The following is a 17,411-nucleotide window of genomic DNA, read 5'->3' on the forward strand; positions in this document are numbered from 1 at the left end:
TATTCCTGTTATGAAATAAATATATTCCCCATATAAACAATTAAATAAAGAGAGAAATGCAGACTTCTGCTTCTGGTAATGCCTCTAGTAACTTCTCCACAGAAGACAGATAAAAACCCTAGAGCAAATATTGAAGAACATTTTTAAAAGCATCAAAAAGATAAGAAAATGAGGAGTTATTAGGCCAAGCCAGAGGGAAGGTGAGAATCTGGAGGGGTAGGCCAGGCACAGGGAGACACTTCTGCTCTGGTGATGTTTGCTGACCCACAAGAGGAGCCTGAGAGGGAGTGTTTTGGTTGCTTTTGGGGCTCAGAGCCCACCTGAGATGGAGATCTTGGCAAACAAGCCGCTGCCAGAGGATAGAGCACCAAAGAGCTATCATTGAAGAAACAGTGAAGTAAAAGTATACCCTCCCTCTCATGAATTACAGCCTTTACATCTACTCAAAACTTGAGTTTGGGGACCCCTGGGTGGCTCAGCTGGTTAAGTGTCCGACTCTTGGTTTCAGCTCAGGTCATGATCTCAGGGTCGTGGGATCAAGCCCCATGGCTGGTTCCATGCTGAGCTCTGCGCTGAGCTGAGGGTGGAGTCAGCTTGAGATTCTCTCTTCTTCTCCCTCTGCCCCTCTCCCGCTCGTGTGAGCACTTTCTCTCAAAATAAAATAAATAAATCTTAAAACAAAAACAAAACAAAACAAAAAAACTTGAGCTTGGACTAAGGTGACCCTGAATTCTTTGTGCCCCAAGTCCCGGCAAAAGCAAAGAAATACCTATCTGAAGGAAGGTGGCATCATTCTAATCCTCAAAATATTCCATGGATACTTTTTTAAAAAATATTTTATTTATTTATTTGATATATATAGAGAGAGACAGCACAAGAAGGGGGAGTGGCAGGCAGAGGGAGAAGCAGGCTCCTCACTGAGCAGGCAGCCCAGTGCAGAACTCGATCCCAGGGTCCCGGGACCATGACCTGAGCCAAAGGCAGATGCCCAACCGACTGAGCCACCTAGATGCTAGTCCATGAATACTTTTTTTTTTTCGAAAATAATGACCAGCATACAACAACAAAAATCTAAGATCATATGTCATGAGTGAGAACAAAGAGAAATAAAAAAATGGACTCACAGGATTCCCTGATATTATAATCATCAGGCATAGACTATAAAACACCTCTGCTTACTATATTCAAGAAAACAAGAAGTTTAAAATTTTGGCAGCTAATGGCTATAAAAAAGTGTTATAGCAGATCTGAAAAAGAAGAAACAAATTCTAGAGCTGATACATTAAAAAGAAAAAAAATATTCTACCTTGGTGAATGGTTTATCAGAAGCTTCAATACACCTGAAGAGGGAACTGCCACCCAGAATTCTGTATCTACTGAAAACACCTATAAGAATAAAAGTAATAAAATGATATTTTCAATGACACAAAACAGATAGCATTTCACCAACAGACCCATATTAAAGGAAATTCTAAATGATGTTCTCTGAAAGCCGGAAGGTCAAAGATTCAGGAAGGGATAAAGAATGAAGCAAGTGGAGTATGCGGATATATGCAAATATAAGACAGTAACAATAATATCTTCTTGGAGGTATATCTGTCTATCCACCCTTCAATGTATATCTAAAAAAGGAAATAAAACAAGAAAGGCCCAAATTCATACTTTGGAAAGATTAATAAATTTGATCATGTAGATGAAACTGACAAAATTCTAGAAAAATATAACTTTCCAGAATCCAACCTAACTTATCAATGTTAAATACATTAAATCAATAATTAAAAATCTTCCTACAAAGGAAGCTCCAGGCCCAGATTGCTCCACCAGTGAGTGCCATGAAAGAGACAACAAATAAATAATTTCAGTTTTATATAAATTTTCAGAGAACAGAAAAAGAAGGCAATGAATGCAAGGTCAGTTTAACATTTTCCAATCAGCCAATGCAATTCACCTCACTGTAGATTGAAGGAAAACACTCACATAATTTTTCATTTGCACAAAAAGCTTTTGATAAATTCAACAACCTTTCATGATTAAAAAATAAGGTATCTGAAAGATCCTATGTCACTATTAAGGTTGGAAATTTTCCCTTAGACACCTGAGACATGATAAGGATGTCACTTATACTGAATAGAGCTTTTGCAATTTCAGTCAGGAAAGATAGAGCAATGAGGGCTTGGGAATATAAACTTAGGAGATAAATAATAAAGACATGCAAAGAAGCGAGCCCTAAGGAAGTCACCACAAGTGCTCACTGGTGGGGTCAGGGGCCAAGGTCAGGAGAGAGTGTGGCTGGGGGGACACTGGAGATATTGTATTTCTCGACCTAGGTGATGGTTATTTGGCCATGTGCTTTAGACTAATTTGTTAAGCTATACAATTATATATATATACTGTTTTGAGTGTTATTTTCAAACTAAGAATGGTTTGAAAATCATCTTCACATTAATGGTGTTAAACACTCAAATAGGGGCACCTGGCTTGATCTTGGGGTTGTGAGTTCGAGCCCCAAGTTGGGGGTAAAGACTACTTAAAAATAAAATCTTAACAAAAAAACCAAACACACACACAAAAAAAACACAAAAAATAAACACAAACACACACCAAAAAACCACGAAAAATTAACACAAACACACTTGTGCAAAGGAGAGAAAAGCCTCTCATTGCCTGCATTTGGGGTCGTTTTCTTTCTAGTCCCTTTCTATTTTCCTGACTTTCAGAAATGTATAACAATATATTCCACACCTGGAGAGCTCAACACTGTAATAAATGAAGACACAAACAAAGAATCAGTCGACTGATTCTTCCAACAAACGACCATGGGATAATTGTTGAAGCCATGAACTAGCTCTTGTTGGAAGGATAAATGGGACTGAGAAGAAAATAATAATTTTTACATGGGAACTCAAATCAATCAGCATTAAATTGAAAAAAAAAGCGATCATGGATGAGACTGAATTAGGACTTCTAGGTGCCAAATGTGGGCCCAGAGGAACTCTCTTGGCATCGCGGTGTTTCCTTAGAACCTCGCCTCCAGAGGCCCCGTTCTGGTGTGCAGTGACCTGTTATTGTGATCCTGAGTACGTTCAACTAACTTGCTGAGCTTCAGCTTCCTCACTTGCTGGGCCCGAGAGAACCTGCGTCTTGGTTCACGTCAGTCCTCACGTTAGTCCTCGTGAGGATGAAACGCGATCCCCCATAAACCTGCTCTGCAGAAGTGGCTCTGAGTGTATCTGAAGGATTCATACGCAGCACAGACCCCGATGTGAACAGGGTCTGCACACCTTTTTCATCTGTGCAATGGTGATAATACTGGTACCTCACTGAATAGTATCTTTGTGATAATTAGGTGCCCATAAAGCACTTTGCCCACTGCCCAGCTCGAATTTAGGGCAATGCTCTTACTGTCGTTCTGGTTCCACGGAGGGGTGCTGCTCTCGCCCAGTACAGAATAAAGACTGGAGGTCAGCTTATTATATCACCCACTTTCCTTTTGGTGTCCGGTCTGTGTAGACCACAGAGAGTCTTTCTGCTGCATTTTCAACGTTCCTGTGTCCTTGCAGGAGGGGCAGCCCTCGGGGGATAACAGGGGATAGAACTTCAGGTTGCCGGACGCCCATGTGACTAGCTAAGCACCTGTGCTTCCTGGAGGAGGGACATGAGACACGTGTCCTGTGCCTCAGAGTCCCTCAGCCTCCTGCCTCAGGCTGGCCACCAGCTGCTCTGCCCCAGGCCTCTCCTCCACCGCAACCCAGGCAGGCATGACACTCCACCTGTGCAGGCCATGGGAGCGGGACAAAGTTCCCTCTCCGGTGGCCCCTGCCAGGAAGGTCCTGTTGCTGGGAGGTGGTGGCCAGCGTGGTAAGGCACTTACATTTCTTTCCTTCCATATATCATTTCCATTCTCCCTCACTTTCGTGGCCTGGGATTGTACCTCTAAATAAAACAGCACCCCAATCTTGCTGCAGGTTCCATGTCTAGGGAGCCAGGGGCAAGTCCAGGGGGCGGGCAGACCTTTCTGCTTGGTGCCCGTCAGCCTGCTGCGGTGGTGTGAGGCATCTCCTGGAGAGTAAGGCCCAAACTAATACACTGCCTAATAACTGTAGTTCTCTCAGAATTGGACGTAACAAGGAATGGGGCAGTCCCTGGGGAGGCTGAAATATGTCCTGAACTATTAGAACAGAAACAAGGAAAATCACATGCAGCGCTTCCCCTAACATAAATCTCTTCTGCGCACGCTATTTCTTCCCTCCAGCTTGCACTTTTAGCTGCAGACAAATGCAGCGTGGACCTCCATCATCCATCTCCTGAGCAGCAGTTCCTCCAAACGCATCCAGGAAGACCGCGAGAAGTCTGGGTGATAGGCTGGGGGTAAGGAAGGAGGAAGAAATTCAGGGGCAATCTCCTCCCTGATCGATGGAGGAAACAATCTCATTGGCTCAGCATGCCCCAGACACCGCGTGCACCTCTCTGTGCCTCTGTGAAGCTCCCTGCACCCCAGTCACAAGAGCTGCTGCTTCCGGGCTCCTGCATGAGCCACGCGTGTGCGCAGGGCGTGGCACCACCCCGTAGTTGGCGCAGAGACTAATCATGTAAACATGGTAACAGTTGAAGGTCGTTGACATCTGGGGGTGCGTGGGGGAAGGGGACATGGTAAACACATGTGTGGGCGCTGTGGAGAAGTAATGTAACAAGGAAAAAGGTGCCTTTACGTTTAATCATCTCTCCAGGTTGCTCTTGGCAAAATACACACACACACACACACACAGATACAGAACACGGGAGGCATTCCAGCTGCAAGAGGTCAGAAGTCTAGGCAACGAGCAGAAATCCCTAACAGTTTCCTGCTTCATATTTTTAAATCATCTGACCAATCACACATTTTTCTAAGGGCAGCTCAGTTTGTTCTTTTGATATCAATAAAGTGGAAGATGGGGCAAGTCATCTAAGTCCCGATGGCCCCACGGATTTGTTCTTTTTAGCTCCAATAGAAAGGTGGCTCAAGAGCCAACTACGAAAGTGAATCCAACAAACGGCATTATTTGGCAGTCTGTAAGGAAATCATGCCCTCACTCTCTTTGAGAGGCATGTCTTGAGAGTGATTATAGAAATGTTTGGGATCTTTCTGGGAAATGGAGTGAAAACCTTGACAAGAATCCTATGAATCAGCCATAATCAATTAGTATTAATATCCAAGATGGAGATTCAGGAGGGAGGGAAGCATTTCATTCCCACCAGACAGTGATGGTGTCTTCTACCAGGGCCTCGTGTCTTCTACCAGGGCCGACCTGAGTGGCAGGTTTTTGCACCCCAAGTGCCATAATTGTTTCCCTCCACCTTTGCAAAATTTGCACAGTCACTTATTCAGAGGGAAAAAGACAGCCTACAATGTACTTGACTTGTGTTTCTACTCTGCTAGAGAAAGTCAAATTCAAGAAAAATAAGTACCTTTAGTGTATATTATTACTCAGGATTGCCTGGTTCTCTCCCGTAATTTAACAGCATCCAATCCTAATGGAGTCAGATGGGGGAAGGACAGACACATCCCTAAGAGCTAAAATCAGGGTTGTTATTTCACTGAGAAAACAAGAGGAGAGGATTCTAGATATGGTCCAGACCACCACTGGATTGTCTATTCCTGGATGATTATAGCAGCCTCCAGCAAGTTGTCCTGGCTTCTACCCTTGCCCTCCACAGGCTCCCCTGATAGAGTGTAGACAGGTGGAGTCTTTCCCCTGCTCAAACACCCCAGTGACTTCTCGGCCCAAAGAAAAAGCCTGAGTTACAACCTAAAAGGCCCTGTGAGGTCTGCCCCCACCCGCCCCTCTCTTGGCTCATTTCCTCCTCCACCCCCAAAGGGCACCTGCTGCAGCCACATGGGCTTCCACATCATTCCCTGTGTGCACCAGGCATGTTCCCCACTCAGGGCCTTTGCACTGGCTATCCCTCTGCCTGAGATGTTCTTCCTCAAGAGGTCCTCACGGTCAGTCTGTAGTTTCATCATGAAATGTCGCCACCTCAGCAAGCCCTTCTGTGGCCACCCTATTTAAAAATGTATGCTCCATATCCATTTCCAACTTAATTTTTTTCCTGTGTAATGTGTCACTATTGGACACTCTCTAAGTTTACTTTTGCATGTTCTCTGCTTCTCATCACGAGAATGTCGGCTCTGCGAAGGTGGAGTTCTGCTTTGTTCACTGCTGCATCACTGCACCCAGAGCAGGGCCTGGCACATAGTAGGTGCTCAGTAAATATCAGATGAATGATTGGATTTTAAGGATACTATTATAGGCCAGGTTGGACACTCATTCTTCTAGTTTTTATACCATAGAGAGATTCCTCTTTTTCCCCCCTATTTTGTCCGATTCCCCTTGCTGGTGCTATTCATACAATTCATAATCTGGTTCTCAATACCCTTTTCTCATTTACTTACTGTTATAATGCTGCAGTTAGTAAAAGAAAGAAACATTTTATGAAATGAAATGAAATCAAGACATAACAAATACTGGAACGTAGGAGACGTCTGCCACTGATGGAGCACACGCAACCGTCCAGGCCGTCCGGTGCTCAGGTGCAGACCCAAGGCCTCCTGGGGGAGGTCCTCAGCCTCTGTGTTGCTAGCGCCTACCCTGTGGGATTGAGTGGAGGTGCTGAGGGCAAGCACCACAATCCTGTCTAGAACGGACCTTCCTTTCCTACTACAACACGCTGTAAGCAGGGTGGGGGATGGTGGATTTAGAAGCAAGTACTGCACTTCTATTTTTGTTTGCAAACAGATAAAAGTTAAAATTATATTGCAGAAGATTGGATTTTAAGGGTTAGAAATATCGATATTTACATCATGTACCCATACTTGCTACCTCTCCAATTTCTATACATCATTTAATCCTTTGAAACTTCAGTTTTCTCATCCATAAAATGAGGATAATAACTGCCCATCTTTCAAACTCATTGCAAGGATTAAATAAGAAAAAGTGTGTGCAATAACCAGCTCATAGCAGCCACTCAGCAAACTAGGGATTCATTTCTATCCCTAACAGTTTCCTGCTTCATATTTTTAAATCATCTGACCAATCACACATTCGGAAGCATCGGTTCCTAGATGGATCTACCAAAATTGCACACAATACTTTCCCCTCTATAAATTGGCTTATAAAATCTGCTTGCACTGAGAGCTGGATCAAACAACTGATGCAGCTGGAGTAAAATCAGGCTGTGCATGAATGCCATGCTCATCTCCCCACCAGCCTCCACGTCGAGTCCTCCATCCTGAAGGGCCCAAGCAGCTGCCTCCTCCAGAGGTGGCTCTGCACCAGGCCATCCTGGTAATCTCAGCCCACGGCCAGCCACCTCTGGCCTTAGGACACCATCCGACCTCTCTGAACCCCAATTTCACAGCTCACGGAGTGATATGATGGCAGTGCTGCGTCCCAGATTTCCCATGTTCAAATGCAAATTCCTGGGCCCCACCTCCAGATACTCTGATCGAGCAGGTGTGTGGTGAGACCAGACAATGTGCATTGTAAACTGTGCTGGCCATTTTGATGCTGCTGGTCAGGACCAGGCCCCGAGAAAGCAGGTGCACAGTATTTAACGTGGGACCAGCACCCATGAGGTGCTCAGCGGCTGTCACCTAGTTTGCTAACACTTTCAGTACTATTGTTACTATTACTTGACAAACATCGTTTGATTTATAAAATCTGTTGGAGAAAATATCCTCTGTCTCCTTCCAAGTGTCCCTTCACTAGGGACCCACGTGTATAGACAACTGGGATTTCCAGTAGAGCATGGTCAGCCCCTGCTGCTTGCAGGAACCTTGTGGGGCTTATCTCCCTAACTTCACTTCCCTGGTCTGGCTGACTACATGCTGTAGGCTATTTTGATACCATTTTATGGATCAGGAAACTGAAGTGTGGTTAAGTTTCCTGCTGACCTGGACCCAGCTGGAATAAGGCAGAATAAAACATAAGTCGGGTTTTGTAAGTCCAGGGAACCTATTAATTCTCCTCCCCACTGCCCCGTGTCATCTAATCACTGAGATTTGTTTTGTTTTGTTTGCCTGGAATGGACTCACACGTTCCTGAGTGGTTCGCTGAGTGGTTATTTTGACAATGCACAGACATGATCTAATTGTCAGTGACTACACTGAGATCTGATCTATGATAAAAGGGAAAAAATTACCCAACATCACACTTAGATGTCAAAGATTTCCTTGTGAACACCGTCTGGAACGTGAGGGGTCCTGTCTTCACAGATAGGCTGTGACCTCACTGGCCCAGCACGCCCACCCCTGAGGGCATCAGGAGGCCCTGGCGGCAGGCCACAAGGGACCGCAGAGGAGCGGCTCGGCCCTGAGCTCTCCTCTCTCCAGTGCGCGCGGGGAGAACTCCTAGCTGGCCTCGCCTAGGAAAGCACTGATTTAATTTAGTGTAATGACCCCCAGAGTGTGTCTGTTCTATTGCGTGCCTCATACTCGCCCCTCGGCAGCTGCCTGCTCTCCTCCAAAGCCTGCTGCAGATTTTGTGTCTGCATAGAAGGCCCCACAGCCTGATGGCTGGGCTGGAGCACTGTGTGCCCGGGGCTGGTCGTCCCCCAGGTCTGCAGGAAAGCCCAGAACTGCCAAAGCTGTGGGCTGTCGAGCAGCAAACGTTGTGGGGAGAAGGATCGGGACACGGTCCCAGTGAAGGGCACTCACCTGCAGACAGTTCCCTATGAAATGCGGTACCCTTTCTTTGCTGGGGTTCCACTGAGGGAAATCCACGCTCATAGCACCATGAAAAGAGGGACTGAGAGCCTGGGAGCCGGAGGGGCCCCAGAGCCCCTCTTCTAATTCCAATGCTGCAGGCAACCCCGTACACTCCTCAAAAGTATTTGCCTTTCACTTCGGAGCAGTGTGACCAGAGGCCTCCACAGACATCGCATTTCACATTCGCTGCGGAACAAGTAATCAGAATGGTCTTTACTACCTAAGGTGTTAAACGTCATGACGCATCAGGCCCAAGTAAGAGGTTCTTAAGGTGTGAAGAATGAAATTACTTTCTGAGAAAGAATCTAAATGCCAGCCTTGGCAATTGTGGCCTTGATATTTATTATAGTTACAATCTTTCAGACAAAGATGCTGTGCACAGCTTGTCCTGCTCCAGAGATGGGGGCTTCACCTAGGATATGGAGTAGCCAAGACAGGGCAACCTCTCCAGCCTTTCCTGGTGCCCAGCCATTTACCCAGTGCTCACTTCTGCCCAGCGCCCTGCCCTGCCCGCACACTCATGCCAATGTTGGCTGCCATGCCTTTGAACAGGTAACACCTGTCCCCATGGAATCCAAGGGAAAAATATCAATCCCACTGTAAAATTTGGCAATCAAGATATAGCTCTGACGTCGATGGTACTCCGCCCCCCAACCCCAGCCAGGATAGGTAACGGGCTTTCTCAGCAGGGTTGGCCCAGGAGGTTGGGAGGGACCCGCCCCGCCTCACCACAACAGGTGGCAGGACTGGGATGCAGGGGAGAAGGCTGATGTCACACATGCAGCTCCTGGGAAAAGCCTGAATGGCCTGTGATGTACGAGAAGCTGGTTCTCTTTGCCCCACACTCCCGTCCTTCCCTTTCTTAGTGAAACTACCCTGGCCCATGTGCAGCAGGCTCACTCAGGTTCAGGGTGCAGTTTACACAGGAGCGGGCAGGCTCTGGGCCTTGGGGATCTTCTTCAGAGCATATTCCACTCACTGAGGGCATCTGTGCACATGCCTTTCTCCCGGTCCTGCTGTGTGTCCCAATCCTCGCCCATGTAGTAGTGCCCATGTCCCCTTCTTGGCGTTCAGGTACACCCAGGCCTGACTCCGCCCCACAGCCACCCAGGCCCCTGCCAGACCTGGAGTCTTGCTTCCTGGCCCATGCCTGTTCCCCCAGAGAAGCGGGTCTTTGGCATTTGTGGGATAAAGTCACAAAAGTGAAGTTCAGATAGACCCCCCCCCCCCAGGCCAAGCTGGATATGGAACAGCGGCTGAGCCCAACCCCAGCAGTGCAGGACTGCCTCCATCCTCCATCTCGCCCTGCCCATTATCTTCTAGAATTCGGACCATAGTACAGTGCTGGGAGGGGGGCCTGCTTCATTCCTGCGTGGAAAGGTCTCTCCAGAGTCCCTGCTAAGAAGCACCTGCTCTCAGGGGTGTTCACTGCTCTCCCCTGCTCCTCTGTGATGTCGTAAAAGGAGGGAGGGGAGAAAGGAAAATGTATCAAGGGAGTCTCCTCTCACCAAACAAAACAAGGTCAACAAAAAAACTTGCAAAAAGCAGTGAGAGGCCACTGCTGGGCTCAGCCAGGGGACCAGTTTTCAAGCCAGGAGAAATAAATGTTTCAAACACAAGACCTGCCAGAGCCCCAGAATCCTAGAAGCTGGAGAGGGAGCCCTGACTGCTGAGCGATGATCGGCATGCCCCAAGGACACACATGGGGGTGGGCACCACGTTCACCCCGCCAACCCAGGGAGCTGCCTTCCTCTGGTCTAGCTGGGATGACGGTGTCCATGTGGTGACCCTGAAACACTCTGTGACTGGCAGATCAACAAAAACCAGTACAGAGACTGTTGTTGCACGAATACTCTTCATTTGCTACAAAACACTTTTCAAAGCCTGGCTTCCATGAAGGCGCAACAGGGAGCATGCTTTGCATGAGAAAGGCCCAGGGACCGACCCCCAGAAGCCCTCACACTGGAGGAAGGAGGGCACGATTCACTGTAGGATGGGCCATGTCCTCCAGCAGAACTTCAGCTGGGGAGGAGTACACACGGGCTGCTGGAACCTCATTTTATCTGAATGAGACTCTCGGCAGAGAGAACCACCCCGGCTCCCCACCTGCTTTCCCAGCAAGTCTGAAGTCCTTGCCCCGGGCACGGCGCCTCCCAGCACTGGGTCCAGCCCACTGGCATAACCCCTGTGCCTGCTCGAAGGCCGAACTCCCAGACTGCTTGCCTGGGGGCCACAGGGCAGTCCCAGCATGCTGAGCTGAGGCCTCCTGACCCCCCTCGTGGGCCTGTCCTAACCAGAAAGCACAGGCCCCAGGCCACGGTCTGAGCTGCACAGGCTTCTCGGGCTCTCCTCCTCAGCGGCCTCGCTGTGCTGCGTGTGGGGCTGAGGAGAGAGGCTTACCTCGTGGGACAAGTAGAAGGCGGCGATGCCCAAAGGCCAGAAGCAGCAGAGCATGGAGAAGACGCTGAGGCCCAAGTGGTCCCTTGGGGGCATCATGAGGAAGTTGTCCTCGCTCTCTGTGTCGCTCGAGTAGTCGCTCTGCAAGACAGAAACGGGCAGGGATGGGACAGAAGAAGAGAGCATTAACAATGGAGTCACTCTATGATGCCCCGGTCGTGGGTGTCGAGCCTGGCGCAGAGCAAACCCTCCTGAGAAGGTCACTGTTGTTATTGTGCAAGTATACTTCCCTAAAGAAAGGAAGCCCCTGGTTAAGGAGATCTTTATCAAGAACAGGAGGAGAAAAATCCCAAGTACTTGGCTCTTGGGTTGTTCCGTAGAAGGTCAAATCCTACAGAAGTCCATTATTTCACAGATCTTTGGGATCCAGGGACACACAGTGGGGATAGAGGTTTAATCTATATGAGGATGGGATGGGCACACTCACCAGCATGTGGACTCCTCTCTTTATTCTAAGACTTCAAACTGGTTTACAGGGCTAGGCAGGGCCAGTGTGGGGCAAGGGGACACTCCTTGAACCTCCTTCATTTCCTTAGACTCTGATCTGAGTTAGGATGTTGCTGGGCCTAGAGTCCACCCCGGGTGTTTGTGCTCATCCCAGAGGAGCTGATGGCTGCTGTGTGAGAAAGCTCCTCTGGGATGAGGCCACTTGGCAGGCCCACGGGCTCCTCCCAGCCCTGGCAGAGCCTCCTAGGGAGTCTGGTACAGGGGTTGGGGACTGGCACAGGGATTTGCAAAAAGCAGCTCAGAAGACTCCAGCACTCACCGAGCAATGGGAACCGGGGACCAAACCTCCCTGCCGAAAGCTCCCTAGCTCCAGGATGCTAGATGGCCGTCCTCCCACCAGCACCTCCACCTCTAGATGCTGTGCCCAGAGGATGCTTTTAGCCTCAGGGATTATTCCACTTGCTGGGCCCCCATCCTGAATTTTCTCTCCTCATCAAAACATGGCACACTCAACGCTGACTCATCCAAAAACCAGGGCCAGCCTATCTCTGTGCTTATTTTAAGCAAAGACGGGATTGCATTTTACTCCAGATTTTGTTTCCTAAAAAAGAACTGGAGCATTTGTTCCTGAAAGAGGGTCATTAACTTCCTCACTCCCTTTGCCAGCGCCAGAGGTGGTTAAACATGCAGCCTCCAGCTGCAGGGTGGAGGCATTCGGTGCACACTGCAGACAGGCTGGCCGCTTCCTCAGGTGGCTCCAGGGCAGGCGGTGACCTGAGGCACCAAACACCCGGGGGGACACCGTGTGTGAGCGTTGTGCTGTGTGGACGCTGTCACTGCCAGGACCACCCCCAGCAATGCCGCTGTGTGTCTCTCTTGACATTCCCACGCACAGACAGACAGATGAAGCCCACAGGGGACCATGGATCCCTCCCTATCTTGGTTAACTAAATGCACATATCACTGCCAACCAGAGCCTCCAGTTGGCGAGCAGACAGCCACGGGGCTGCAGGGAATTAATGGAAACTTCCTGTTAGGACTCTGTTTCTGGGTAGTTGAGGGAGAACAGGCACATTCTGAGGGTATCATTCAAATCGCAAACAAGGACCCTATCCAGAGGACCTGTGCTTGAAGCGGGTGATGCGCTGTGGACACAGCCCCCCTCCACCCATCCCACACTTGCACACATGCACACCCCCGCCCCCGCCACCGATGACTCAGGAGCTGGGAGGTATCCCTTGTCACAGGGGGCTGGCTCCTTCCCACCAGGCAGGCTCTCTGCCCTGGGAAGACACTTACTCCTCACGACACATCCCTCCACGAGTCTGGGACCACACAGCCTCTACCAACCCCCCCACCCTCCCCGACAGAGCCTGGTCTGTGAAATTTCTATTCTTTTCACTCTGTAGCACTGCTTTCCATATGGTCTCTCAAACAATGAAGGGAAATGAGAATCACGATCCCTATGTCTGTCCAGAAAGGGCACTGAGCAGCCCCTGGAATGCACAATTCACAGGTGAGAACTGGGGTCGGAGGGCTGGCCAGGGAGATGCATGTGTGCCCGTCTGCTGGGAAGCCAAAATCTTTTGATCTCAATGAAGGAGTGCAATGTCCTGGCTGAGCCTGAGTGTCCTCACGGCTGTGTGTCTCCAGACAAGCAGCCACATGCCAACGCCTTGGCCTCTAGACCCTCACTCTGGAAACAGCAGAGTGTCAGCGCCGTTGGGTGGCTTAGCCGTGATCCTCTGCATGAGGAGCTGGCGAGGTCTGGGAAGGGAGGCACCTACGGTGACAGTCCCAGGGCAGGCCGTGACTGTGACCAGAGAGCCCCTGGGAGGGCTGGAGGACGAGGTATAAAAGAACAGCCACTTCCTCCAGCCCTGGACTCAGACATGGAGCTAATGGGCGTCACACCAACCGGTCAGGATGCTGCAGGTGGATGTGCTTGCACACGGCCAACAGTTCTGTCAATGGATATTTTCGTTTCTCGGCTTTTGTGGGGCTTTTTGTTTGTTTTAGTTTACGAAGAGTTTTATATACCTGCGCTGGCTGGAGTCTCAGGGCAACTCTGGAAGTAGGTGTCGTTACTATTTTTATTGTTATTTCTACTTTACGAAGGACAACGCTAGGCTCAAGAGCTAAGTGTCTTGCCGAATCACAGAAGTGCCCAGTCAGTGGCCACTCCTTCCAGAACTCTGTAGTGTAAGCTGTGCTGGACAGCAACCACTGCTAAAAGCAAACCCCATTTGGGCTCAGATGCATCTTGCCCAAAGGTGAGGTGTCTTCTCCGCCCTGCCCGTCCCTGAGATTCCAGTGACCGCTCCGGACTGGTCTGCTTCATGGTGGCTACAGGGTCGCCAGTGGGAGTACTGGGCAGGGAGAGCCCCCCAGTCACGTGCCGTGTGAACTGTTGCCACAGACCACATAGGTATGCTGAGCCCCGACTTCCATTTTTGGAATCTGCCTAGAATTACACTGCTATCCCCATGAAGCAAAGAATTAGATTTCAGGGCACTCCCCCAAAATCTTCACAGATTTTTATTTAGAAGCATAAGGGAACCACACTCTGTAAATTGCAAAGTTGTGGCTACATGGTACCAAAATAATTAGTCAATTTTGATTAAAATAGATTTTAAAAATTCAGGCAAATTACAGGGCAGACAGAAACAGCCCAGTCCATTTTATGTTCTGTCTTCCATCGGCGGCTGTTCCGTGGGTATAAGCAGCCATGGGCATCTTGCCACCAACAAGGAGGAGAGGAGATGAGAGGAGGCTTGCCTGGGCGAGGCTGAGTAGACACCAATACACCAAATAGGGAAAACACAGGCAACCACCAGCACCAAGAAATTCATCACGCACAGCAGCTGTTTCTAAAAATGCTCTTCCTGGGTCATCAGATTAGAGAATTGCAAGGCCGACTGAAAGCATTCCAAGGGGGCTTACAGTCCCTGCAGGGGCCCTGCTCCGCGGTGGCCAGTACTGAGCGGGCCCAGGCAGAGGAGGGCGCTGTTGAGTCCACGGGCACCTCACACAACAGGCCCATTCTCTGCCCGGTTCCATCACCTCCGCTCAGAGCGACTGCTCTTGACCCCGTGGGGTTTTCTTCATTAGGGTATTTTAATAAAACAGTCATAATGCCAGGCATGATGCCCTGTGTTTCGCACATCACAATTCGCTTGGCTATGTGAGCCTGGGCTGCGAGGAAGCCATTTTAGGGGCACACAGCTGGGCTCAGGCATGTCATTTGGTGTCACTCAAGGCCTCACACATCCTCCTGCCGACCCCTCTGGGCCTCGAACTGCCCTCCCGTCTCCCCCGGACGCTGCTTGCTCCTCTGCAGCGCCGCTCTGTGTGGCCCCAAGGAGAGAATGTTGGGGAACAGAGCAGGATGGCACAGCCCCGGCTTCGAATGCAGGGCTCCCCACGGAGGCTCCCTTTCTAGGAATGTAGGGGTGTTTGTTCTAGAGTGTTTTTAACAGCACTGTTTAAAAACAGCTAAATCACAGAAGAATTCTACATAGAATTCTATAGATTCACGGAAAATGATGTTTATAAAAACTCAGATGAAAAACTAGAGTAGAATGTCAGAAATTAGATGCTTCTGGATGGTGAGGACATTGGTGATTTTTTTCTTTCTGCATTTCTGGGCTTTAGCATTTTTCTACAACAAGCAAGGTCATTTGACAATGAAAATTATAAAGGTGCAGATGTGCTAACAGGCGCAGGGCTTCCACCATCCCTTCATCCTCACATAGAACCCTGCGGAATATGCTTTTGCTGAGATTCGGTACAGAGAAATTGCACAACGTGGGCCCAGCGCCCGAAGAGCTGCTGGTGGAGCAGCTCGGAACTCATCACACCCCCCCAGCCCGCTTGCTGACACACGTCAGGCCTGACCCCGTCACTGGTCCCCTCGGCCTTGTCTCACGGGGGGTCAACACCAGAGGCCTCCAAGCAGCCCACGACACACATCTGTGCCGACGAGCATGCCGGCCATAGCCATGTGGATCCACTTAAACTGAAATTACCTAAAATCAAATACACCTAACAATTAGTTCCTCAGCCAAACTACCACATGCCAAGGGCTCAGCTGCCCCAGGCGGCAGCCACCTACCTATCCCTGACAGCCCAGGACAGAACATTTGCAGCCTCTCAAGAAGTTCTATCAGACAGCACTGTCTTATAGGATCTGACCCCTATTAACTCTGCCCTCACTGTCTTTCGCCCCCAGGGAACTTTCTGCTATTCCTGCAATATGCTCAGTGAGTACCTGCCTCAGGGCCCCTGCACTTGATGTTCCTCAGCCTGGAACACTGCGCCAGAAGACACACAGGACCGACTTCCTCACTTCATGTGGGGCTTTGCTCAAATGCCATTCCTCATTATGGCTTTCCCTGGATACCCTGAAAGACTGCCACCGCTGGCCCCATTACTGTCCCTTTCCCTGCCCGGTGCGTCACCTTTGTACCACATGTGGCGCTGGCTTCTTTACTCTGTGACTCTTCCTTGAAGCATAAGGAGGGCAGGAAACTTTGCATGTTTTGCCCACAGCTGCAGCCTAAGTGCTCAGAACAGTGCTGGGCACATAGTAGGCACCCACAGCACATGTGCTGAATGAAAGCAGAATTCACATGTGCACGTAGCCAGCATGGACGGTACCACCCGAAGCAACAAAGCTCCCAGGATTTGCCCAGAGGGCACTGGAGTAACTAGGGGATTCGCTCCAAGCGGGCTATTGGTGGCCATGAATACGCTGCCTCCAGCCCTGCTTCCCACCTTGGCTCCTCTCCTCTCCCCCACTGAAGTTCTTCCCTATGCACCCCAGGGTGCACAGCCTAACCGTCCATTAGGTGTGACCGCAGGGAGGGTGGGGGAGACCGGTGGCTCGGGCAGGCTCAAGGCTGTCTTACTTAGGGCAGCTGATGAGCAGAAGGAAGGAGCCAGCACAAGTATGCAGGCAGGTGGATGCAGTTCCCGCAGCCTCTGTGTGTCTGTCAGGGGCATACCCAGTGGTCGGTGGCCTTGCAGCCGGCACGGAGGGGAAGACGCCCTGTCTACAACAGATGATTGATTACTTCGGCCATATAGTTTAGTTTCTCCTACTAGGTAGTAATTGTCTTATAGACAGAGGTTATTTGCTACATCGGTGCAATGAGGGCAAGAATAAACCAACGAAGTCTTCTGCTTTAACACTGAGACTGCTCTTCGGGCCACTTTGTAAGCACTTGTTTGTTGAGCATGTCATTGCATTTGGATGGCCCAGTGGAGAATGGGGCAAGGGGCTGGAAAGAGCCCCCCGGCTTCCGGGCTCCCTAGGGAAGCCTGTGTGGGAGGGGGGAGGGGGTGAGGAAGGGAGGAGACAAGAGGGTGGGCCGGGGGTGGCTCAGCAGCAGGGCCCTCAGCAGGGGGGCAGGGTAGAGACCACCCCGGAAAGAATCCCAAGTCCACATATGTCACCCCCTTCCCGGTGCTCAGCAAGGGCCAAGGAATTCGGGAGTTTGGAATTTGGGAGTCAGCCCAGACAAGGAGCAAAGCAGATCATGAAGGCGGAACCTCAGCCTTTGCTCCAGTCTCTTTCAAGTATGCGATGCTCGGAGCGCATGCTTCACAGGGCAGCTTCCTTCTGCCCTGCATGGGGACAGCCCAGAGCAGGCATGACCAGACTTTCAGACTTTCCCCAGCAACGCTCAGCAGCCATTGCTCCCGAACTCATGCCCTGGCTCATCTTTGGAAGGTGAAACTATGTGCAGTGTCAGTAAAGCAT

General features: G+C 49.9%; 1 protein-coding gene across 2 annotated transcripts in view; it reads right to left on the reverse strand.

Annotated features, from left to right (window-relative positions):
• The window catches only part of SYNDIG1 (synapse differentiation inducing 1), a 95,230-nt gene that overhangs the window by 51,474 nt on the left and 26,345 nt on the right, over positions 1 to 17,411 (reverse strand). For both annotated transcript variants that reach the window (XM_035005732.1, XM_035005733.1), the window contains exon 2: positions 11,144 to 11,281. In XM_035005732.1, the coding sequence (XP_034861623.1) occupies positions 11,144 to 11,281 (138 nt within the window). The remainder of the gene's footprint in view (positions 1 to 11,143; positions 11,282 to 17,411) is intronic.

This window comes from Mirounga leonina, unplaced genomic scaffold, assembly GCF_011800145.1.
Source record: "Mirounga leonina isolate KUSES-001 unplaced genomic scaffold, KU_Mleo_1.0 Mir_150, whole genome shotgun sequence".
NCBI classification, from domain to species: domain Eukaryota; kingdom Metazoa; phylum Chordata; class Mammalia; order Carnivora; family Phocidae; genus Mirounga; species Mirounga leonina.